This window comes from Thamnophis sirtalis, unplaced genomic scaffold (assembly GCF_051295495.1).
Source record: "Thamnophis sirtalis isolate CommonGarterSnake01/CBP01778 unplaced genomic scaffold, rThaSir2_p1.2 scaffold_13, whole genome shotgun sequence".
NCBI lineage: Eukaryota > Metazoa > Chordata > Lepidosauria > Squamata > Natricidae > Thamnophis > Thamnophis sirtalis.
The window spans coordinates 30,744,716-30,769,806 of record NW_028261393.1 but is presented as its reverse complement, the minus strand read 5'-3'; the positions used below and the strand labels follow the sequence as shown (position 1 = coordinate 30,769,806).

General features: G+C 45.0%; 1 protein-coding gene and 1 non-coding gene across 5 annotated transcripts; both read left to right on the top strand.

The window, feature by feature from the left end:
- Window positions 1-722: 722 nt before the first annotated feature.
- PABPC4 (poly(A) binding protein cytoplasmic 4) lies at window positions 723-24,430 on the top strand. 4 transcript variants are annotated; one of them, XM_014072834.2, is made up of 15 exons: window positions 723-925; window positions 9,118-9,311; window positions 10,012-10,127; window positions 10,565-10,704; window positions 15,621-15,715; window positions 17,130-17,267; window positions 17,991-18,086; window positions 19,565-19,837; window positions 21,026-21,113; window positions 21,350-21,469; window positions 22,045-22,151; window positions 22,973-23,066; window positions 23,399-23,529; window positions 23,793-23,892; window positions 24,278-24,430. In XM_014072834.2, exons 1-14 carry the CDS (start codon window positions 730-732, stop codon window positions 23,877-23,879), a joined length of 1,875 nt encoding a protein of 624 aa, XP_013928309.2. In that variant the 5' UTR covers window positions 723-729; the 3' UTR covers window positions 23,880-23,892; window positions 24,278-24,430. The 4 variants fall into 4 exon arrangements, 3 of the variants coding, with proteins under 3 accessions (XP_013928309.2, XP_013928310.2, XP_013928311.2); XM_014072836.2 differs by having other exon boundaries at window positions 791-1,019; XM_014072835.2 differs by lacking the exon at window positions 17,130-17,267.
- Window positions 17,481-17,608, top strand: LOC148043116 (small nucleolar RNA SNORA55). Its single transcript, XR_015698431.1, has one exon. It is a non-coding gene; the product is annotated as a small nucleolar RNA SNORA55 (small nucleolar RNA).
- Window positions 24,431-25,091: the final 661 nt, after the last annotated feature.

The following is a 25,091-nucleotide window of genomic DNA, read 5'->3' as shown; positions in this document are numbered from 1 at the left end:
ACTTCAACTCCCAGAATTCTGGGAGTTGAAGTCCACATACTTTCAAGTCTTCAAGATGGAGAAACACTGAGATAGATGATAATGAGATGAGGGACGGAGAGGGAGAGAGGGAGAGAGATATACCATAACTAGATAGCTAGATAGGCAGGCAGATAGACGGGGATGGCTAGAGAGAAAGAGATAGGTAAGCAGGCAGATAGATGGACGGGGGGGGGGGGGAGAGAGAGGGAGGGAGAGGGATACCATAACTAGATAGACAGATAGGCAGGCAGGTAGACAGACAGACAGAGAGAGATACCATAACTAGATAGACAGATAGGCAGGCAGACAGACGGATGGATAGAGAGAGAGGATATGTATAATTAAGGTGACCAGACGTCCCTAGCGAGGCTGTGGGCTGGCAGTAACCGCCGCGGCCTAGCTCCCTCCCCTCCGCTCCGCGTGCCAGCTCCCGGCCTCCGCCGCCCAGGGCCGCTGCCCCCCTCCGCCCCGCCCCGCCCCCTCCTGCTGCTGCTGCGGGCGGTCCGTGCAGGCCCGGCGGCGGCGGCGGCTGGGAGGCCTCCGCGCGGCCCCTGAAGGCCTCCGCGGGGCGCTCTCGGCCGCAGCTTGGCGGGGGAGGAAAGGAGGGAGGGGAGGAGCCCCTGGGCGGAAGACGCCCGGATCCTCGCCCGGAGGCCTTGGCGGCATGCGGAGAGGCTCCCCGAGGCTCTGCCCCGCCCGCCCGCCCAGATGAACGCCACCGCCGGGAGCAGCTACCCGATGGCGTCGCTGTACGTGGGGGACCTGCACCCCGAGGTGACGGAGGCGCTGCTCTACGAGAAGTTCAGCCCCGCCGGGCCCGTCCTCTCCATCCGCGTCTGTAGGGACATGATCACCCGGCGCTCGCTCGGCTACGCCTACGTCAACTTCCAGCAGCCCGGCGACGGTGAGGGGCAGCGGACCCCGGTTCCCGCCCCCCGAGGCCTCCTGCGAGGGATTCTGGGAGGGGATCCCCCTCCCACCCCTAAATACTTGCTGAGGTGGGAGTAAAACTATTGAAGGACCTCCAGGCCCAGATTTAGCAACTCCTCCTTCCTCCTTCCTTCTTTGTGCCCATTTGCTGAGGTGGGAGTAAAACTATTGAAGGACCTCCAGGCCCAGATTTAGCAACTCCTCCTTCCTCCTTCCTTCTTCCCTCCCTCCCTTCTTCGTTTCCTCCCTCCCTTCTTCCTTTCTTCCTCTCTCCGTTCTGGGACAGGCTTTTTACACCTGTCTGGCTGCGTCAGGTGGGCTCCTTGGCACCAAAGGGATGTGGCTTCTGGGGTCTTCCCAGCCAGTCCGTTGGTCGCACTGAGATTCCTGCTGGTCTCTCCAAGTTGGGCTTCTGGTCATTGCCCATTCATGCTCCTGTCCCTCAAAAGGTCTGGAGGGTGGTCATCCAGGGACCATGTACTGAACAGGGGGGTGTTTTGAGAGAGTGCTCTTTCAAATGAAAAGCATCTTTATTTTAGTAGTTTTTAGGGTGTGATCTTGCCCGGCTGTTAGGATAGGAAGGGCAGGTTTGGAAATGGTCTTTCATTGATGCTGTAGTAGGAACCCCCCAAAAGAGTCCAATGATTTATTGGAATGTGGAGGATTTCCTCTTGTGAGCTGCTCACTCCCTGAGACAGGCAGAGGAGTCTTGATTCAGCTTTTTAATGAAGAGCCTCCTCTGATTGCTTGAGCACTGGAGAAGGAACATGTAGCTAACAAGGCTGCTTTCTAGAGAAATGTTTTTGTGTGGGTATATAAATTTTATCTTTGTGCCCAATTGTGAGTTTTAGATTAAAAATTGATTCTGATTCTAAAAAGGGTGCTCACACAGTATCATGAAAAGGTTGTCTCTAGGCTGAATGCAAATGGATAATGTTATTTTGGAACATCTCCAAACTCAACCTCTTAAGAAGCTGAGATTCAGGGTTGAACTCCATCCGCTATCAGGAATTAGGTCACACATTGCAATGTGGGAGGTTTTTTCCTTTCAGCAGAGCATTTTGTGTGAACTCTGCCAATGTGGTATGTAAATTGTGGTTTATAGCTTGCGTTCCATTTTGGTCATTCCCGTATAATCAGAAACATAAGGTGTGTTCCATGGAAATTCAAAAGATTTTGTCCTGGGTAATTCTATTCAGCCTTGAAATGGTCTTTCGTTAGCCATGTGACCCATCAGTGACATAAATGGATCAATATATTATTTCTTGTTCCACCATAGTAATATGACTTGAGGAAACTGTAGACTGCTGAAAGGTGGCAGTAAATTACTTGGGAACCATCATAGATGTCATTGAGGTATGGAGTCCTGACTGATATTATAATATACCTGTGAGGAAAGTTTCTTAATTCAGAAGATGGGATAAAATTTTATATATGCATCCATTATCAGCATACCTAGTTTCTGATAGTGTTTCAGAAAGGTAGAACATTACACAGTACTGAATAACCTCTACCATATCTCTGCCAATGCTCAGACCAAAACCATCTTTATTTTAATAGTTTTTATTAGCAGGTAGCTAATAAAAACTACTAAATGGAGAAATGTCTGGAGGTAAAGATCCCCCCAATTTTCAAGGTTTTTTTATTACTTGCTTCTGTTTCAAATGGCCTTTTCCTTTCAGTTGCAAAGAGATAATGCTGGAGTTACTGGCAACTCTGTCTAGAACACCCCTTCCTACTATAAATAAATGTTGCCTAATTTAACCAGCTGACTAAAGTGCCACTTGAAATGGATGCTACTTTGGATAAAGAAAGACAACTGAGCCTTGGAGGTCTTCTAGTCCAGGGGTGTCAAACTCACATCATCACAGTGGCATCACATGACCCATTGGGTCTTTTCCCCCCTTTGTTAAACCAGGTGTGGGCATGGCCAGCGCATGACACATCCAGCCCTGAGGCCGGGAGTTTGACAGCCCTGTTCTATCCAACCCCAGCTCAAACAGGAGACCCTGTACCAGTGATGGTGAACCTTTTGGGCACCGAGTGCTGAAACAGGAGTGTGTGTGTGCGGGGGAGCACTGGAAACCAGAAAGCAGTTCCCAGAGCACATGCACGCATGGAGAAGCTGAGCTTCCGGTTTCTGGCACACATGTGCACGCAAAAACCAGCTGGCCGGCATGCATGTGTGTGCCAGAAACTGAAAGCTCACCTTCCCTGTGCAGAGCTGTCCTGGTTTCCAGCACTCCTGCACACGTGAAGACTAGCTGTACATAATCCGGAAGAGCAATGGGCGATGGCTGGCGTGCCCAGAGAGATGGCTCTGTGTGCCACCTCCGACATACATGCCATAGGTTCGCCATCACGGCCCTCTACATTCTGGACAAATGGCTATCCAATTTCTTTAAAGAGCTCCAGTGACGGAGTACTAACAACCTCTGAAGCCATTCCACTAGTTAATTGTTCTTATTGTTAAGGATATTTCTTAGTTCTAATTGGTCCTCTCCTTGATTAATTTACATCCATTGCTTCTAGTTCTGTCTTCAGATCTTTTGGAGAATAGATTGGCAGCCCCTGGACTATTGGAACACTGGTCTCCTGTTGTCCCTGGTTCTCCTTTTCACTATAGACATACCCAATTCTTGCAACCATTCTTCATATATTTTAGCCTCCAGCCCTGTAATCATCCTTGTTTCTCTTCTCTGCACTCTATCCAGCATTTCAACATCTTTTTTATATTGTGGCGAACAGAACAGGATGCAGTGTTCCAAATGTGATCTTACCAAGGCATTATAAAGTGGTACTTCACATTATCTTGATTCTATCCCTCTTGATGTAGCCTAGGATTGCATTGGCTTTTTGGGTATCAGTGGCATCCCAATCTTTAGAAATCCCAGCCAGGCCTGCATTTTGTCTCCTCATCTGCAACTTATTACTCAAGCTGTCTTTCATTGTCACTAATGTAATTGATTTAATTTAATTGTATCCTGCCTTTGTTATTTTTACAAATAAGGCAGTGAACATATTCAGTGCACCATCCTCCTCTTATTTTCTCCACGACAACAACCCTGTGGGCTGGGCTGAGAGAGAGGGACTTGCCTAAGGTCACCCAATTGGCTTTCATGACTAAGGAGGGACTCAAACTCATGGTCTCTGGCTTTCTACTTCGGTGCCTTAACCAGACTGCTGCTACCCTTGTTAGTTTTTCTGAACTGTCCAGGCTGACCTGAGCAATGAATGAAGTCCTGTGTTGGCAGCAGGCATTCCCTCGTCACCCTCTGAATCCCTTTCTTTCACAGTTAAAGGTACTTCTTGGCGTGACTCCTAAGCTTTGGAGTTTTATGCACAGAGTCTGGTATGCATATGTCACCGTATGTGCTGCTCAGTATAAAAATAGAATCTGGAAGGATGTGGCATATCTGAGTGTCTCAGTTGCAGAAGGTCTAGAAAGTGACACACTTGCCTGAAGTTGACTTGGCTGCGGTAGAAAGTTACTTAGGATAGTCTGCTTGCAAAGAAAATGATGAGCTTTGAACATGTATTTATAACATATTTGTAATTGCCCAAATCAAATACTATGATTCTGTATAAAATAATTTACCTAAATACCCCCCCCCCCCAAAACATATACCACTGAGATAACTTAAGTTAAAAATTGCTCAGGACTAAAATAGGCTACATCACCAACTGCTAGTACTCATCCTGACCCAAGCACACAGGGCTCAACGGCCCTTTGAGAGGCCTGCAGACCCAATCTTTATTGGGCTTTGGGGGGAAAGATAGTTCCAAAGGGCAGGAGTTGGTACCAAGAAAGCAGGCTTCCTGACAGGGTCTCAGAAAGGAGATTCAGAATGTATCCCCACTTTGGGAGCAGGCCAGACCCACTCACTGAGATGGGAGGATAGAGTGCATTGCAGTAACCCAGTTGAGAGTTGGGTAAGGTGTGAGTGGCTATAGCCAGTTTTCCAGTGTGTGATGCGGGAGGGGGGGGTATGCAAGGGATATCAAATCAGCCTGATTGGTCCAGAGACTGAGGGAATTTTTTTGCCACACCTCCTCCTTCTCTTGGCTCCAGTTTCCTTCCGTCTTTGGTCTAAGCAGACTGTGTTTTGGCTCCTACTTGAGGAAATTAAACTTAAATTTAAATTTAACGGTGTTACAATTTGAATAATTGGACTAGTCTAAATTCTAAATTGCTGAGCGCTGCCTAAAAAAGGGGCCGTTTTTCCCTTGTCACCTGGAGGGGGTGGAGAACCAGATCGGCGTCATTTCTCCCACCTGATTGCCAAGCAGAGCGCTGTCTGGTCCCTGTGAATTCGGGGGTGGCAGGCTGCAATTCGCAGCTCTTCAGGAGGTCTGCTCTGGCCAGAGGCGCGCTGGCTGTTTGGTATGCAGTGAGGAGGCAATTTACAATCGTATAGTGGTGATCCGGTAAGCGACGGCCATCTTGGGTGGCGACTAAGCGTGCCACAAGGCGGTGGCCATCTTCGGAGTGGCACCAATTGCTGACTACTTCCCCAGCATTGCGGCTTTTTATCGAGGCTGGGGCAACTTGCTGGAGCCGGAAGCAGCTGAGGAATCTCCCGCAGCCGCAATGCCTGGGGGCTTTTCAGCGGCATTTGCAGCAACGCCAGATCGTGAGTAGATGGCATCCACCAGGGCTGAGGCAAGGCCAGGACTCGGGGACGGAGGAGTTTAGTTTAGTTTAGTTTAATGAAATTTGTATGCCGCCCACTCCCATTGGGACTCTGGGCGGCTCACAGGCAAGATAAAAGCATTTTTAAAAATATTAAAATAAGAAATACAATATTAAAATTAACACAACATCCATTCTGTCCAAGAGTGGCTGGATATTAATCAACAGCCCCAGGCCTGTCGGAACAGCCAGGTCTTGGTGTCTTTACGGAAGGCCGGGAGAGTGGTGAGGGTCCAGATCTCTACGGGTAGTTCGTTCCACAGGGCCGGCGCAGCTACAGAGAAGGCCCTCCCCCGAGGGGCTGCCAGCCGGCATTGTCCGGTCGACGGTACCCGAAGGAGGCCCAACCTATGCGATCTTATTGGTCGTTGGGAGGTAAATGGCAGGAGGCGGTCTCTCAGGTAGCCAGGTCCTAAACCATGTAGGGCTTTAAAAGTAACGACTAGCACCTTGAAGCGCGTCCGGAGACCAATAGGGAGCCAGTGCAGCTTGCGGAGGATAGGTGTAACATGGGTGTATCTAGGTACACCCAATATCGCTCACACGGCTGCATTCTGGACCAACTGTAGTCTTCGAACACTCTTCAGGGGCAGCCCCATGTAGAGCGTGTTACAGTAATCCAGTCTTGAGGTGTCGAGGGCGTGAGTGACCATTTGAAGTGCCTCCCGGTCCAGGTAGGGCCGCAACTGGTGCACCAGGCGAACCTGGGCAAAAGCCCCCGTGATCACAGCTGACAAATGGTGTTCTAACGTCAGCTGCGGGTCCAGGAGGACACCCAAATTGCAGGCCCTCTCTGAGGGGTGTATAATTTCCCCCCCAGGCTAAGAGGTGGAATGTCTGGACTATCCTTGGGAGGCAGCATCAATAGCCACTCGGTCCTGTCTTGATTGAGTGCAAGCTTGTTCGCTCCCATCCAGACTCTGACAGCCTCCAGGCACTGGCATATCACTTCCACTGCTTCGCTGTTGGCACGGGGCGGAGATACAACTGAGTATCGTCCGCATATTGATGATATTTGATCCCGTTCCAGCGTATGATCTCACCCAGCGGCTTCATGTAGATATTAAATAGGAGGGGGGACAGGACCGAACCCTGTGGCACCCCATATTTGGGGGGCCTAGGGGTCGATGTCTGTCCCCCAACCAACACCGACTGCGACCTGTCTGAGAGGTAGGAGGAGAACCACCGTAAGACGGTGCCTCCCACTCCCACCTTCCGTAACCGTCGCAGAAGGATACCATGGTCGATGGTATCGAAGGCCGCTGAGAGGTCAAGAAGCACAAGGATAGAGGAATGTCCTCTATTTCTGGCCCACCAGAGATCATCGATCAGCACAACCAAAGCAGTTTCGGTGCCGTAACCAGGCCTGAAACCCGACTGAAAGGGATCCAGATAATCTGTTTCATCCAAGGTCCGCCGGAGTTGAAAGGCCACCACCTTCTCCCCACCCCAGACCAGGACAGCCACTTCCAAGTTCCTGGCCACCCAGTGCCCTTCTAGGGCTGCGGTTAGAGAGCCCACAGACAGGCAATAGGAGGCTTGGGCCAGCAGGCCTAGCCCATTACACAGGTCCAGGTCACCAGTCAGAGGCTTCAGCCCTTCTCAAGGGTCCCCTGCCAGGCCTTCCAGGCACTCTAGGCATCCCCTCTAGGCATCCCCTCCTCCATCCCCCAGGGCAATTAGGGATGTTATGGGGGATCCTCTGGAGGGCACCTCTCGGGACTACCTCCCTCCCCCTGTTTTGGCCCCTAATGGGGCTGAGCCACAGAGGCCCACTGAAGAGGATCTGGAGGATCCGGATCTTCTTCCAGATAGCATCGGGAGGCTTATTGCCTCTGCCATCTCTAAGGGCATCGCCACAGGCCAGCAAGGGGCCTTATTCTCAGGGCCACAGGGACTCTCGTGAGAGGTCTCAGGCCAAGCGGCCTAGTGACCGGGCTTCTTCCCAGGAGGCTTCCAGGACATGTTCCCCTTGGTCAGTGAAGGTTCCATCATGGGGGAGGAGACTCAATGTGAGGCAGAGTTTTTTGAGGATGAGGAAGCTCTTCCTCCCGATCCCTCGGCTTTTCCGGGGCTGTTTATTCCATTGCATTTCAAAATTTTATGTAAGAACTTCCAAGCTTCTGCCTGGGCCATTAAATCAGCAGCTGCGGCCTCTTACTTTAACCGCACCACGGTCTTATGGTTACGCCACCTGCAGGACCATATCCCGGCTTCTGAGGAACAGCTATTGCAGGATATTACCAAGATGATATCTTTGTCCGGTGCCCTCCAATAATAGGGAGCGCTTTTGGCATAGGTTGGATGTATGGCGGGCCCTCCGTATTTATATCCCCCACCCGAATGATGAATGAATGTTGCTTACTATTTTACTTCTATGTATTGTTTGTGTTTATTGTCTGTACACCCCCTCCCTTCATTTTATGTAAGCCGCCCTGAGTCCCCTCAGGGAAAAGGGCGGCCTATAAGTATTAATAAATACTAAAATACTAAATACAATTGGGGCACAAAAGAAAGTTGGGGGAAGGCCCGCCTGATCACAGCTGTCATCTTTGAACAGGAGCTGTGAGTCCAGGAGGATCCCCAATTTATACACTATATCTGAATGGAATAGTGAATAACCCCATACAAGTCAAAGCTAAACTCTCTCACACACTCTTGGAGCCCCAAACCTACAGCCACTCAGTCTTGGTATGGTTTAGCCAAAATATCTTCTTCCTTAACTCTCAGACTTGAGCCAGCTCACCAAGCAGCGATCTAAGACTAGATTCCTCACCCTTCTGTTACCAAATGGAATTGGCCCTGGGGGAAGGGGAACATCACCCCTCATTCTCAACCCACTAAAGTGATCCAGAAGGATGCCATTGTCAGTGGTAGAGAAGGTGGCTGAGAATCAAGAACTGCCAGGATGGGTGCAATACGCCTGCCGCACAGGATATCAACCAGCACGACCAAAGCTTTCTGTATCCTGGTCTGAACCTGACCAGAAGGGCTCCAGATAATCCACTTTTTCCAGGACCCTTTGGAGCTGTAAGCTGTAATCTTCTCAGTAACCAAGAAGGGAAGGTTGGAGATATAATAAAAATGATCCAAATCCCCTGGATCCAAGGCCAAGAGGCATGTTTCTCTAGTGCTTGCCTGCCTCATCCAGAAAGGGCAGAATCTTCTCTGGAATAGGTTATTTCTTTGTCATGCATCTATTAGATGTTATAAGACAACTTGTTAGTGTCAGTTCCCCAGGGCTATAAGTTCATAATGCACTGATAATCATTGTGCATGTCTGTATATGCATGTACCTATATATACATATGCCATATACCTCTCAGGCTCAAGGTTGTCCTGAGGAAATGCTCCCTAAATCTTCAAGGTGAATAAGGAGTAAGTGTTGAGAGGTGAACTCCCAATGGGACACTCATTTGCTTTTTTCAAGATAAAATTCCCCTTCTCTTTCTTTCTTGCTCTTTGTGCTGCAGCTGAGCGAGCCCTGGATACCATGAACTTTGATGTAATCAAAGGCAAGCCCATCCGCATCATGTGGTCTCAGCGGGACCCCTCTTTGAGGAAATCGGGTGTAGGGAATGTCTTCATTAAGAGCCTGGATAAATCCATAGACAACAAAGCACTTTATGACACGTTCTCTGCTTTTGGGAATATTCTTTCTTGCAAGGTGAGTCCTAGGCCAGTTCCGTTTCCTGAATTGCATGAAACTGGCCCTCAGAATTGGCTGGGTCTTAATCTCCATGTATGTCAAATAAGATCGGGTTTGTGGCATAAAGCACAAAGAGGTGAGTTTGTGTAAGAGAGACAGGCAAAATGGATTTTCTCATATATATATATATATATATATATATATTGAGATTCTATCCAACATTTCATATAAACACTTGGTGGGTTTTGCACTTGTGGGGGGCGGGGGGAAGGCAACTTGTTAAATCATCTCATTAATCTTTCTTTAAATCAGAATTAAGCTGCCTTCTTTATAGAGTTTCTTGGAGCTAATCCCTGCTTTGCAAAATGTTTCAGTGACACCCTGGGCACTTCTAAAATGTGAAAATCTGCAAAGTAGTTGGGGGCTGGAGTGGTGGATATGGCCAGTGATAAAAGAGGGTAGGACCACCCATATATTTCTCTGATGGCTTCTTTCTCTGCTGTGAAATAATAGCTTGGGAACTGAGCTCATAACTAAAGACTTTGAAATTACCCTGAGAACCACCACAGACATTGGATTGTAGTGATTTACAGTTGCATTCACAATGGGGATGGCAAGCACGATGCAAACTTTGCATCTTCCATTTGTCCTTGGGGAACACTTAACAGGAAGTAAACTGATGTGTCAATGCTGGCTAATCAACTCCAGTCATTTACAGGTGGTTTGTGATGAGAATGGCTCCAAGGGCTATGCTTTTGTGCACTTTGAGACACAAGATGCTGCGGACCGCGCCATCGAGAAGATGAACGGCATGCTGCTTAACGACTGCAAAGTGTGAGTGTCTCAGCCAGAAGCTGAGACATGATGCATCTCAGTATAACCCCACCAGGCTGCTGGTTCTCCTGGCCCCAGCTTTGGCCTGCTGCCTGTCTCCTCCAGGGCTGGTGAGTTTCCCTGCCCGAGCCACAGCCAACATCCCCTGTCATGGGGGTCTGGCTTCACTTGATGCCTCCCTGCTGTGGGCTGGGTTGACTCTCTGAGGCTTTATGCTGCCTGGCAGTGAGTGGCTGCCCTTGGCCTGCTGCCTCTCTGCTTCAGGACAGGGGGTTCTTCAGCTTGGTCTTGTGTCCACCTTTGCAATCCCCTCCCGTCCCGTCCCCCCCCCCCCCGGCTGCTTGCTTTTGCCTTTCTTCCCTGAAACCTTGCCTTGCCTTTCTCCCGGGGGCAGGAGCAGATCATTTACCAGGGCTTGTCATTGTTTTGCTACCCAGGTTTGTTGGCCGATTTAAATCCCATAAAGAACGTGAGGCAGAATTGGGAGTCAAAGCCAAAGAGTTTACCAACGTCTATATTAAAAACTTTGGGGATGAGATGGATGACAAGAGGCTGAAGGATCTCTTCAGCAACTACGGTGGGTTTTCCAGAAAGTGATCTTTTATGTTCACGTTTAACTGAAGCCTTTGTAAGTGATGGCTGATTTGATATTTTAAGATTTGAACAGGCATAAGGAATCACCTTGAAGGACAGGAGGAAGAAGCAAGGTGATAAGAAGGGCTTGAGCCTGGGTCAAGAAAATCTTTGATTTTTTCCCCCTTCTCCCTATCCCTGCAAAGCAGAAAGATTGGAGAGAAAGGGGTTATTGCAAGAGAGTAACCTTTTTCCTCTTGTATGCATTAAAACAATGCAATTGTGCTGGCTGCCCAAGGCTGGGAGTCATGAGTGTGTTATTCAAGAGATACGGTGATACTTTTTTCTTTCCAATCGTAGCTCTGTGAGTGAGGGAGGAGGGAGGCAAAGAAAAATAGCAAGCAATTTCTGTAGGCAAATGTCTTTGCTTGATCATCTGCTGCTGCCAGAGCCATCACATTGCTTTCAATGTGTGCACAATAATAGGCAGAAACTTGAGCATTCCAAAGAGGGGGTGAGAGGTTATTTGGCAAACTAAAATTGAAGTTATGAAACTGAGTCGTCTTGTCTCTTTCCAGCTGAAAAGCACAGTCACAGTCATAAAATCTCCCAGTTAGTGACCACTTTGCTTAGCAGTGAAGTTGCCAGTTCCAATTAGGGCCATTAACTGAGGACATCTATATTTTACTTCACCATTGATCAGACTAGGGTAACAGAGCAGAATAACAGTCTATGGAGATTCTCATTAATCCAGGTTATGGCTGTCCCAAAAGTGCTTTTTCAGGAGGCAACCGGACTTTGTTTTTTTTCCCGAAGACATTTCAATTCTCATCCAAGAACCTTCTTCAGCTCTGACTGGATGGTGCGGAATGAAAGGATTTATATTCCTTGCAGGCAGCTGGTCATTTGCATTCTTTTAGAGCAGCGGTTCTCAACCTGTGGGTTGCAACCTCTTCGGGGGTCTTCACCTAAGACCTCTAGGGGCTAGAGTCAATAACTCGAGGGGAATTAATTGAACTGAATGTAGCCAACATTCGCCAACCTCAGTGTGGAAAGGGAGGCATTTTGCAGCAACAGCCTCCACACCGTAAACAGTTGGTTTCCGTTGCTTTCTGGGAAGTGTGGTCTTAAGGTGCTCTTTTCGCCTGCCAAGATGCCACTGGCTCTGGGATTAGTCGGTCACGTGCCCCCTGCCTGGCTCTGCAGCGGCGGCCCTCTGGTGTAGTAGACATATGGCGGTGGGGAGCGCAAAGAAGCAGGTCCGCTTTGCCCAGTTGGAAGAAGAGGAGGCGAGTGCGAGAAGAAGCAGGAGCCTTCGGGGACACCGCTGGGGAGGATGGGGCCACCAGAGAGTCACCGCCTGGAAGCTCGGCGCGGCTTGCCCTTCAGCCAGTCGTAAAGGTGGGTGATGGCAGCAGGTGAAGAAACCGGGCAGGTGGCAGCTTTTGTGTGGGAAAGCTGGAGACGGCGGTGGCGGCTTCCCGCTGGGCACTGAAGTAGTGCATTTTGGTTGCTCTTTGCGACACTTTCCTGGGCCTAGTAAGGAGGTGGGAAAGCCAGGCGGGCAAACGAGCCAGGCAGCGCATCAAGTGAAAGCCGGCTTTGTTCTCCGATGACCCCGTGCGCCTTGCCCTTATGGCCCAGCCTGCAGCTTCCTGGGAGCAATGAAGGAAGTCCAGGGCTGGGTGCTGCCCTCTAGCGCCCTTGAAAGTGTGACAGTCGGCAGACCCGATTGAGCTGCCCTGCTGGTGAGAGATCCAGCGGGGATCTCTCTTGGCATCCTTAAGAAGCAAACGTTGCCCTACTGGAATAGGGACAAATGGAAACCCTTCGCCTCTTGGCCTGTTTTTGTTCAAGCCTAACATACAGGTAGTCCTTGACTTACCAGCCCATACTTGAGCCCAACATTTATGTTGCTAAGTGAGAGGTTTGTTGTGGGTTTTGCCCCGTTTTTCTTGTCACATCTGTCAAGTGAATCACTACAAGTTAAATTAGTAACACTCTTGTTAAGTGAATCAGGCTTAACAATTCATAACAGTAGCAAAATTACAGTTATGAAGTAGCAACGAAAATAATTTTATGGTTGGGGGTCACCACAACATGAGGAACTGTATTAAAGGATCGCGGCATTGGGAAGGTTGAGAACCACTGTTTTAGAGAATCGTTGAGGCTTTTTGTGTGAAAACCGATGGAAAGAATGAGTTAAGCAGCTCTGCTTTCTCTCTGCTGCCTGTTACTTCTTTGTCATCTTCTCTCTTTAGTGGACCAACTGTTTCCTTGATTTTTTTCTTGTTATTTATATATTGGAAGAAACTTTTTTTTAATTATCTTTGACTTTTGTTGCAATTCTTTGTTCATTCTAAGCCTTTGCTTTCCTGACTTCATCTTTGCAGATTCTGGCTATCTGCTGATATTCTGCCATAGTTATGTGTACTTCTTTCTACTTTTTTTACTTTCAGTTTGTCAGAGAGATCTTGATGCAGCCATGCTGGTTTCTTCTTGGATTTCTTTCCCAAGTTCTCTCTGAGTTTGTTAAAAATCAGCTCTTTTAAAACCTAGGATTCCAGTATCATTGTGTTCTATGTTGAATTTTAGTATGACATGGTCACTTTCACCCAAGGTTCCTGCGGTTTCCATCCCCTCTATCACTTCTTCGCTGTTTCTAATAATTAAGTCCAGTATGGCTGTGCCTCTAGTTCCCCCCTCTACCTTTTGGACAACAAAGTTGTCAGCTAGATTGGTCAGGAACCTATTCGATTTCTCACTTGGTGCCAAATGTCTTCAAAAGAAAAAAAAAAAATAATAAGGGGGAAGAAGGCGGGGCTTAGCAGTGAGAAGATGGAGTTTTAGGCTACTCCTGAAATTCCTCTATACCAAAGGATTTTTGGACGGGTTCTTTGAACCCCAGCTGTCCCGAAGACGACAGTGAAGGTGGGGAGGGACCCAGGACCCCAGAGATAATCGCAAATCTCTGGGGGAGGGTATTAACTCCCCGTGCCAATTCCTTTTTCCCTAAAACTGAGAACGTTGAATGCTTAAATGTTCCTGAAACACAAACGGAAAATGTGAGAAATGGTGTCTGGTCTATCTCAGAGGAAGAGAGGAGGGGGGAAGCCATAAAGACGACTCATTTAAAGAGACAGTGTGCAGAAGGAATGGAGAATCCACCCTTGAGAATTAAAGTTAAATTGGGAAGCTTTATAAGCCAAGAACAACTTTATTATTTCATCACTGACATTCAGAATCCAAAGGTGCCGAAATATTTTTGTTTGGACTTGCTTATGGAAACATTTGGTAAATTTATTCAACGAATGGCTACTGGACGGAGGAAACCTTGCGGCTGGAGGGACACAGGCTGACAGATGGGACAATACAATTTAAAATTAGCTAGATCGGATTACTTTAATTTGTAATAGATATAGCTGAATAATGACTGATATGGATAGCAATATATATAATTTGGAACTGGCTGATAGATTGTTGAATACAATTGAAAACTAGTTAAACCTAATTGCTTTTCTGTGTAACAAATATTGTTGAATAATAATTGATATTGATAGCAATGTATATAATGTGGAGTTGATATGATAATTAACAATTGGATATGAGAAAATACCTTTAGATTACACATAAAGAGTATTAACTATAATAATTAGCACTATTAAAAAACTAAATAGAATCCATACAATCAAATGTTAATTAATACTGGGAAAATGTTATGATATATGATATAATTGAATATTATGGATGTTTAGCTAAAATAGAATCTAGATCGGATTACTTCAATTTGTAATAGATATAGCTGAATAATGATTGATATAGATAGCAATATATATAATTTGGAATTGGTTGATAGATTGATGAATATAACTGAAAATTAGCTAAATCTAATTGCTTTTTTGTGTAACAGATATTGCTGAATAATAATTGATATTAATAGTAATGTATATAATGTGGAGTTGATATGATAATTAACAATTGGATATGAGAAAATACCTTTAGGTTATACATAAAGAGTATTAACTATAATAATTAGCACTATTAAAAAACTAAATAAAATCCATATAATTAAATGTTAATCAATATTGGGAAAATGTTAGGATATATGATATAATTGAATATTATGGATGTTTAGTTAAAATAGAATATGAGGATTTGATGATAATAGAGGATTTTACAAATAAGTAAATGAACTGCCAGCATGTGTTATGGACTAATTCCTTAGCATAACTAAGGATGAAGGATGTTTAAATAATTATAATAATTAAAACCGGAGGTATAATGATGTTGATATGGCAAATATTCGAGTTAAGATATTTGAATTAATAGGAGTCAATGGAAGAGAAGCACCAAAACATGTTGTAACCAGTTGATATACTTCTTATTTTTTCATAATAGACACCTGTGTTTTGTTTTGTTTTTCTGATTGTTGTTTTTGTCTTTTTCTGTATTATCTGTAATTGATTGATATATTAAGAAAGATGTTGTACCAGTTTTAAACTAAAACTAAAAAAACATTTAATAAAAAAAGAAAAAGAAAATCCAGTTGCCTCCTGGAAAAGCATCTTTGGGACAAGAGCAGAATAACACTACTAAAATACGATTAACAAAATAAAATAGATTAAAGGCAAATAAAGAGAAAATTATGTCAAACTTTGGCAAGATTTTAATGAATTCTGCCAGCTTTTAAGCAGAATTTGGCAACATTAAGAGAGTATATCATTCTGTTCAGCTTGGAAGTAACTAAGGGAAAAAGAGTCAGTGCACTGCATCTAGTATTCCAGACAATGGGCAGATGGATATCCTGATGTGGACTAGTTCAGTAATATAGTGATCTATTCAGTAATAGTTTTCTTCTGAAAAGCTCTCCTTTAATTTTGCTCCAGGTAATATTTGCTAACCTTATTCTTCCAACAACAGGTAAGACCCTCAGTGTTAAAGTGATGACTGACCCAGCTGGGAAATCCAAAGGTTTTGGCTTCGTGAGTTTTGAAAAGCATGAAGAGGCCAGCAAGGTATAAACTGTGAGGCTACTATGTAGGTAGTCAGTGTGGCGTGATCGGTTTTTGAACTGAGAAATGGAGCTCTGGTGAATTTTGCAGAAATAAAATGAAAGCAAATCCCTTTATTTTGGATTTTCTGTCAGGTGGCTGTTGCCATAAAGCAAAGGGCAATCTGTGGGCAGTGATATTCTCCATTTTATTATCAAAAGGCAGCTGCTGAACAAACCAGGAGTCTCTGAGTATTCCAGTTAACAGTCTGGGAATAGCCTTAGCCTTGCCTTTCAATGGGAGAACTGTGAATGCTGTTCAGTTAAATGAGCACTAGAGGATCCTGTGATTCAGAGAAGAACTGAAAGTCCCAGATTTATCCAAGGTTGTGTCAACGCTTTGAACTTGCTTCAGTTTTTAATCTCTGATTGCAGAGGTTATTAATCCCAAATTAACATTGGAAAATATAATAATAGGATTCCTGGTTTTCACCCAGGCGGCCCGGGTTAGACTCCCGGTATGGAAACCAAGCCCTTGGAACAATAGCTAAAGGGCTACTTCACTATTTTAAAATTCTAAATTTACCTGACTTGAACATTCTGACTCTACAAAAAACCGCCCTACTTGGAACAGCTTATATCCTCCAACGTTACCTTAACAGTTCCTAGGTCCTTGGTTAGGACTCGAGCTGTTGAGTTACCAACCAGCCCCAAAGGCTGTGAATCTCACCAAAGATTAACATAATAATAATAATAATAATAATAACAACAACAACAACAACAACAATAATAATAATACACAATTCAGTTGCACAAATGATCCACTGGAATTTGTGCAAAAATTATAATATTAAAACAACAACAAACTGGTGGGAACATAAGTCTGAAAAAGTCACCGAAAATCAGATGGTCAAGTTCTTATGGGATTTTCGTATACAAACGGACAAAATACTGGCGCATAATACACCAGACATCACACTGGTTGAGAAAAATAAGGTTACAATCACAGACATCGCAATACCAGGTGATAGCAGGGTTGACGAGAAGGAACATGAAAAAATCGCGAAATACCAGGATTTAAAAATCGAAATTCAATGATTATGGTAGCAGTGATAATTCCAGTGGTAATCGGCACACTGGGTGCTATTCCAAAAGCACTGGAATTACATTTAAAACAGTTAAAATTGACAAAATCACCATCAGTCAAATGCAAAAAGCCGCACTGCTTGGATCCGCACGCGTATTACGAAAATACGTTACGACATCCTAGGCCCCTAGGTGGGGCCTGACTAGTAATGCCAAATCCGGCCAAATAACTGGCCGCTGTGATACAATTGTGCTGTGATAACAACAACAACAATAATAATAATAGTAAGTATCATGTGTCTGAGGAAGACTTCATGTCTGCAAGGGATTTGCTGCTTTGAATTCTTTTACAGGCAGTAGAAGAAATGAATGGAAAAGATTTCAATGGGAAAATTGTGTTTGTGGGTCGTGCACAGAAGAAGGTGGAACGGCAGGCAGAGCTGAAACGCAGGTTTGAGCAGCTGAAGCAAGAGAGGATCAGTCGTTACCAGGTATTTTGCCTCTGGAGGAAGGAAAGGACTCCCAAGTTACAAAGAGTGTGTGCATTTGAGGGACCGTTGTTAGGACAAGCTAGGTCTTGAATTCGCTCTGCTGAAGCTGCTGGATTAGCAGCCCTGTGAATTTTGAGTTCCTTTAGGACTCCCCAAACTCCCTCAGTAGGGGGGAGAGTAGAAGCAGGGCCAAGGAATGGCCTAGTGGGAGAGGCACCTGAATCTTTCCTGATCCTGACTCTGCAGTGCAGGCCTGGGGACAAATGGTGCTATAGAAATGCACAGCAAATCCAGGCAAATTCTCTTATAAAGAAACTTGTCCCTACAGCTTTGCAACATTTAGAGTTTCTTTCTACAAAGGACATTATGTTCCTAATTTTTTTATTACGAATGAAGACAAATATATGCATCCCAAGGTAATGTTGCAGGATCTGATCTGGGAGAGAATTCACATTCTGCTAGAGAAAAGTTCCCTGAGGATGGGCTGCAGCATGAGACTGAAAGCTTGGAAGACTTAACTTGCGGTCCCGGTGACTGACCCAGATTGGATTCTGCAATTTTTTATTTATCAGATGTCTAGGCTGACCAACTCCAAATGACTGCAATTAATGGCATGTGTGGAGGTGCTTGTTGATAGAAAAGAAAATCCTGCTTTGTTCATAATTGAAACATCAAATTTTGCACTGATGCCATCTTATGCTAATATCTCTGTCCCCTTTTCAGGGAGTTAATCTCTATATCAAGAACTTGGATGACACAATTGATGATGAGAAGCTGAGAAAGGAGTTCTCTCCATTTGGGTCCATCACAAGTGCAAAGGTAAATTAAGCAAGGAGTTAAGCAGATATTGAGCGAGGGTCCCACAGCTAGGACTCCCTCCAGTTAAACCAAGTATTGCCTGAACTGCTCTTAAGACTTGCATACCTGTGTGGGGCTCACTTTTAAGCAATTTGCCCAAATAAGGCTTTAGAACTATTATGACAATGAATGGATGAATTGAAGTGGAAAATTGGAATCTTTTGTAGAAATAAAGCATATACACGGAAATTAGATGTAAAAAAAACATATGAGGGAATTTAGTTCTGCCACTATAGTGAATAAAATAGCTGGGCCCCAGAGACAAGAAATTATGAATTTGAATAGATATGGTGGTTAAGCAAAAGGTAGTCCTCAACTTATGACTGTAATGGAGCTTTCTCATGATGGTTGTAAATTGTGATGGTTCTAAAATGAGTTTGGTTGGGTCATATGAGTTTATGGCCTTTTTGCAGGCATCACTAAGCAAACCCCGATAGTGAACCAGTGGTTTTGCCCATATGAGCTAACAGTTCGCTATGTGCATGGTTTTCCCAAAAATCAGAAGTATCGTAAATGCTAGTTTTCAGCAAAGCTGTTGTAAAATGCAGTCACATGGCTGCATAAGACTGTCAGGGCAGCCCAGTTGCTGACCATCTTAATTTCCCGGGCCTCAGATAGGTCCATTGTAACTTCAAACGGTCACTGAGCAACAGGTCATAAAAAGAAGACAACCTGTATCTTTAAAATAACTCTTATGTGAAATTTCTGTTTTTTAAATTAAAAAAATATATCACTGTGACCAAAATAGTGCCAATTTTAAAAAGAGAACATGGGAAATGTATTCATTCCTAATTGTTGAAAGATCTTCAATGCAAAATTTCTAAAATGTAATGGGGGGGAAGTCTTGCCAATTAAGAATCAGCGTTGCAGGGGGCCTCATGGGCAGTGAACTAGGTGTTTGGGATAGGGGAGGCCACCCGGTCTCCCAGGGCCCGTCCTTCCTTCTGTACTAAAGAGGCTGGGGCCGATCAGGGCCAATGCCATTCCCATGTCTGGCCAAGAAAGAGCGGTGGGTCTGTGGAATGCAAAAGCTGATGTTGAACATTGTGCAAGAAGGGCCATCTCTGGGAAGTCCATATTGGGGGGTTTCTCTTCCTGCAGTATTTCCCCAGGTGAGGCAAGCAACATCAGCATCCAGGACTAAGAGCTGCCAGCCCTTTTCCCAGTCCCTGCCTTTCATGAGGGAAATGAGCCGAGGTGGTGCAGTGGTTAAATGCAGCACTGCAGGCTACTTCAGCTGACTGCAGTTCTGCAGTTCGGCTGTTCAAATCTCACCGGCTCAGGGTTGACTCAGCCTTCCAGCCTTCCGAGGTGGGTAAAATGAGGACCCAGATTGTTGTTGGGGGCAATATGCTGACTCTGTAAACCGCTTAGAGAGGGCTGAAAGCCCTATGAAGCGGTATATAAGTCTAACTGCTATTGCTATTGCTATTCATTAGGTGATGCTGGAAGATGGTCGAAGCAAAGGCTTCGGCTTCGTCTGCTTCTCCTCTCCAGAAGAAGCCACCAAAGCCGTAACTGAGATGAACGGGCGCATTGTGGGATCCAAGCCGCTGTATGTGGCCTTGGCCCAGAGGAAGGAGGAGCGCAAGGCCCACCTCACCAACCAATACCTGCAGCGCATTGCTGGCATGAGAGCTCTGCCGGCGAACACCATTGTTAGCCAGTTCCAGCCGACTTCCGGAGGCTATTTCATGCCGGCTGTGTCCCAGGTGAGTCCTCCACACAATTGTCCTTGGAGGGGGGTCTCAGAGGTGCCCCTACCAAAGCAGATGGTTTCTGCTTCCCACAAAGGCTAAGATTCATGGGCCCTTACAGCTTTCTTTTCTTTTTCGCAAGATAGATCTGCTGCTGGAATCCATTTGAATCCCTTTCATTGGACCAGGGAGTGGATTCTTACAATGTCAGTTGTAGAGAGGTTTAAATGATATTGTTCTGTCAGGGAATGACACATCCAGTCTCCAAATGGAGTCAGAGACACTGTCAAGAACCATCATTTTATATAAATAAATATATTTATAGTAAATAAGCATCATCAGGTAAATCAACATAGCAAGAACACTGTCAGGTAAATCACAGAGGGCACACAGAGGAAAAAGTTGGGAAAGAAGGAACACACACACACCCTTACACTCACAGCAACCAATCACAGCTCAGATTCCATCATGCAGTAGCCAGCTCTCTTTAACCAGTTAGCCATAGCTGGGTGTCCTTACACATTTTTGGAATCTTCACTGCTCCAGCTATTTAATTTTAAATATCTTAATATGTCTCCGGGTCATCACCCTTCCAAAAAAGCATAGTGCTGGTACTTTGGGGTACTATCTTAACTATTTAAATTCCTTATTGCCTGTCAGAAAATCCTAAAGGAGAAAATGGTAAAAAAAGAAAGCTAAACTTTAGCTTGCAGGAAATAAAAGATTTTGTGTATTTATGAGTAGGGGTGTCCTTTAAATGATAACTTGAAATTGAAACAACCATTCTGTGCCCAAACCCACTTCCAGAATGATTTTAAAGGCCTGCTTGAAAGTCAAAATGCGCCACCATTGAATAACTTAATAAGCTGAATTTGCCTCCTTCAAATTGGATTCAGTTCCTGGGGCTTCACGGACTTGTGCTTTGGAAAAGGGCTTTGCCTTCTTCCACGATGTGTTGCTTCCAGTCTAGTGTGCAAAAGCTGAGGTTTGTTGTGAACATATTTTAAACAATATTTGAAATAGTAGTCTTGGTAGTTTAGCATGTTTAAAAAACTGAAGCTAGGTATGGCATTAGAGTTTGAGATGATATACAATCTAGCACTTTTCTCTTTTCCCCCCTGGCATTAAGACAGAAGTGTTGTAAGAGGGCAACGAAAACATGTTGGAGGACTGATTCTGTTGCAGCCCCTTTTTTCTTTCCAGGCTCAAAACAGACCCACATACTATGCCCCTAACCAGATGACTCAGATGAGACCCAGTCCACGCTGGCAGCCAGGTGGGAGGCCTCAAGGTATGTGTGGAAGAGCAGTTTGCCCTTGGAAGCCCAGACCCCTCTCTCTCAAGAGCCATGGAAGAGGGCCATGTTACCCTAAAGGGCAACTAAGGATGTTTTCTAGGGAGGTGGGGTCTCACACAGGCCTGGTTCCAGGGATGACCCTTCCTCCAGTTTTAGCTCTCCAATATAACTGGCCAGTAACTTGCCGTTCCCTTCTCTCCTCCCACCCCATTTCTTGAAAATCAAACTAGGCTTCCAAGGTATGCACAACAGTATGCGCCAGTCTGGGCCACGGCCAACGCTACGGCATTTGGCTCCCACAAATGCTGCTCAAGCATCACGTGGTGTGCCTGGTGCTCCCCAGAAGACTGGTAAGCACTTGGCCCAGAGATGTCCCTCTGGGATCTTTTCATTTATTTATGAAACAAATCTCAATTTATGATTTGCTAGGTTTAGACAGGCTTGCCATCCCTGCTGCAGAAGCATCAGGAAACATTGACCAACTGCTGGGTCTGATTTAGTAATCCAGTTGCTGTTGGGCAGATCCTTCTGGTAGTAAATGTAGCATTTGCTACAAATCTTTTAAATGAATGAATGAAAATACAGTTGACTAAGCCAGAATCTCTGGAGGGGCTGGAATTGCAACTTCCAGAGTTTCCAGCCAACTCACCTAATATGGTGGTTGGGAGCTGGAGTTGTGTATGTATGAGATGGGGGTGGGGGTGGGTATTTAGTGAAATATTTAGGGAAGGTATTCAATTGTTGAAGAAGGTTGTCATATTGTAGCAGAAGCTTTTTGATTCAACAAATATATTAGTAAAGGAAATAATTCAAATAAACTGCCTAGAGACTATTGCTAGTATCGGTTTAACAGATGTTATGTGAAATAAAACATTTGCCTGAAAGAACATGGATGCTTCTGATCATCATCTCTCTGTTTAAACAGGGGTTGCTCCTCGGCCACCTATAGCCACCCAGGCTCCCAGGGCTGTTCCACCATACAGATACGCTGCAGGCATCCATAGCCCCCACCCAGCAGTCCAGCCTTTACAGGTAAGGCAGAGCCCTGGCAGGATCTGGCAGGCCTGGTGCTTGATTCCGACTCCCAGCAGCCGTGGCCGAGTCTTTGGATTTGATGTTTCTTTCTTCCCTGTTGAGACGTTCCACATTCTGGCAAAGAAAGCAGGTTTTTTCCTCCACTGGGAAAATGCGGCTCTAACTAAGCAGGCTTTCTATATTTGAGCAGCAAATTACTTTCTGACATACAAAGCCGTTGTTCTATTTCATGCAAAGAATTGTGACTCTTGTGCTGCTGTGCACATAGGCCTCTCTTGATAGATGTAAGCCGCTCAGCCTTGCACCTAGTAATCCAAAGAATTATTTCATGCTTGTTGGTGTTGTATTACCTCTGGCATAACATGCCCAGGAGAGCAGCAGTTTTGCCTCTGGGTCAGGGTTTCTCAATCTCAGCACCTTTAAGACAGATGGACTTCAAGTGGCTGGCATTTCTGGCTGGGGAATCCTGGGAGTTGAAGTCCACCGTTTTGAAGGTGCTGAAGTTGAGAAACACAGCTGTAAGTCATCCCAGGGGGTTTTCAAATAAGCTGATTGGTAGAAGATGTTGCCCTTTCAGATTACATTTTGGGGGGAAATCTCAAATCATTTAATACATTTTAATCCTTGAAGTTGTTCTTTCACTTCAATGAGCTATTTTTTCAGCTAAAGGAGATGACTTTTTTTTACTTTGGTGAGAAAGGAAATGATGTCCTCCTCTTGAGCACTTTATTTTTCGTGTGTCTTTTAAATTTGCTAGAATTGCTTCCAGGACCACTTTGTGATCTGTGCTAATGGCAAAACCCCTGGTTTCCTCACAGGCCCCACAACCTGCTGTTCACGTGCAGGGACAAGACCCTTTGACGGCATCCATGCTGGCTGCTGCACCTCCTCAGGAGCAAAAGCAAATGCTGGGTGAGCCAGTCCCCCTCTTGTCCCTCCCTTGGGGATTTTCAATACCTGTGCCATGCATCGAGGGGGTTTTCATGGCTCTGGATGGCTCCTCTGCTCTAGCCATATGTGCAAAATGGTGATGGATGGGTGGGCAAAGAGGTCTTCCTGAAAAATGTAGGAATCCTAACCTTGGGCATCCTCTGGGCAATGACAAGAGTTGTCTAATTCTTCCACAGTGGCAGCAGACAATCCTTGTGATCTCCTGGCTTAGAGCACATCACTATGAGAAGACCTCAGGATGCCATGTGCTAAATAAAATAGTCATCACCTTTTTCTTATTTTTGCTTCTTCAGGAGAACGTCTCTTTCCATTGATCCAAACAATGCACCTCAGCCTGGCAGGGAAGATCACTGGGATGTTGCTGGAGATTGACAACTCGGAGCTGCTACACATGCTGGAGTCTCCAGAATCCCTCCGTTCCAAGGTGAGGACTAGTGGTCACAAATCCTGGGCCAAAAACATTGGCTGCTTTCTATTTCTGCTGGCTTGTTGGAGGGAGGGCCACAGAGCCCTTCAGATCTCATGTGCAGCTTCTTCAGGGAGCCACTGACAGGAACAGAAGCATACCCGCACCAGATCTGAAGCACTGTTCCTACTTTGTTGAATTATTCAGCCACATTTGCATACTGGGTACACATACAAGGGGTAAGGTAGCTGGATTCCATAAATGCAATTTCCCCATCACAGGTGGAGGAGGCTGTGGCGGTATTACAGGCTCACCAAGCAAAGAAGGTAGCTGCTCAAAAGGTGGACATTGTTACTGCTACCTCATAAACCAAGGATGCTGGTAAGTCCTGCTCCATGACTTTGCTGAACAGCCGTATTGCTTTCTTGACCGGTCAGTGATCTCTTTTGTGTGGAAAAAGCCGCATGATAGCTATTATGGTTTGATTTCTGAATACTTTCCTACACTTTCTGCTCATGAAAATGTTCTTCCAAATACATTATTCATCAGACAGATTAATCTGCCATTTAAGAAAACAACACAGTGAATCTCCAATGACTTAAATAATTATTCAAAATTTAGAATTTTCCTCTATTCAAATTCATTACCCAGGATAGATCCATAGAATTGAATAGTCATCCCAAAACTCATTGATTCTTCCTGGAACTCTAGAAAGCAGAGTTCCCAGGTAGTTGCTCCAGCATCTAAAGTGTTCTTTCTCTTCTAGGTCTTGTACAGTCTCTGAAGAAATCATTTCATTCTGCATATTTCAACGTAATACAACATATCTCAACAATTTTCAGTGTTTAAAGCTCTTAATATGCCTTATTTAAAAATATTTTAAAAAATAAAATTTCATATGCAAGGATTTATTCTCCTGGCCAAGGGATGGACATCTTGTTTTTCCATGTGGGATAATGACATTTTTGGACTTAGTTTTAATCAGACAATCCCAATTTGCAAAGTCAATAAATAGAAGTATTTTATGAAATTGCTGCCTATCTATGTGCAGTCCTTGAGGGATTCTGATGCAGCTCCATTGAACTGAATTGAAACTTTTCAAGGGCCCTTCTTGTTGGGACATTGGAACTGGACTAAGAGGTCGATCATTCAAGTAGCTTTATATGGGAGTTGTAATCTCTGTAATCTGCACAACTCTCTTGAGAATCAAGTAGTTATTTTCTACCAAGTGCTTTCTGATCACCTCAAGCCATTTTAGCAGGTTTGTGAGAAAAGTGTAAAAATACTCCAGTGTTATTTGCCCTACACGTCAGGAAAATACTAATTGGCATACAAATCCTTTGACTAGATCCAAGATCTTGGGTACAAACAAAATCTGAAGAAAAAAACAACTGAGTGACAGATATATAGAATAATGTTCTGATTTAGTAATTTCTCAACTTTTTTTTCTCAATTGCTGTGCAGTCATCTGACAAAAAAGATTTGTAAATCTCTTTATTGAAGATTTATTTATTTATTTATTTATTTATTTATTTGTTTGTCTTGTATGCCGCCCACTCCCGGAGGACTCCGGGCGGCTC

Coding starts and splice junctions, on each gene's coding strand:
- PABPC4 (XM_014072834.2), top strand. CDS start 730: ATGAACGCCACCGCCGGGAGCAGCTACCCGATGGCGTCGCTGTACGTG. Junction 21,470..22,044: donor TGGTGCTCCCCAGAAGACTG/GTAAGCACTTGG, acceptor CTGTTTAAACAG/GGGTTGCTCCTCGGCCACCT. Junction 23,530..23,792: donor CAGAATCCCTCCGTTCCAAG/GTGAGGACTAGT, acceptor TCCCCATCACAG/GTGGAGGAGGCTGTGGCGGT.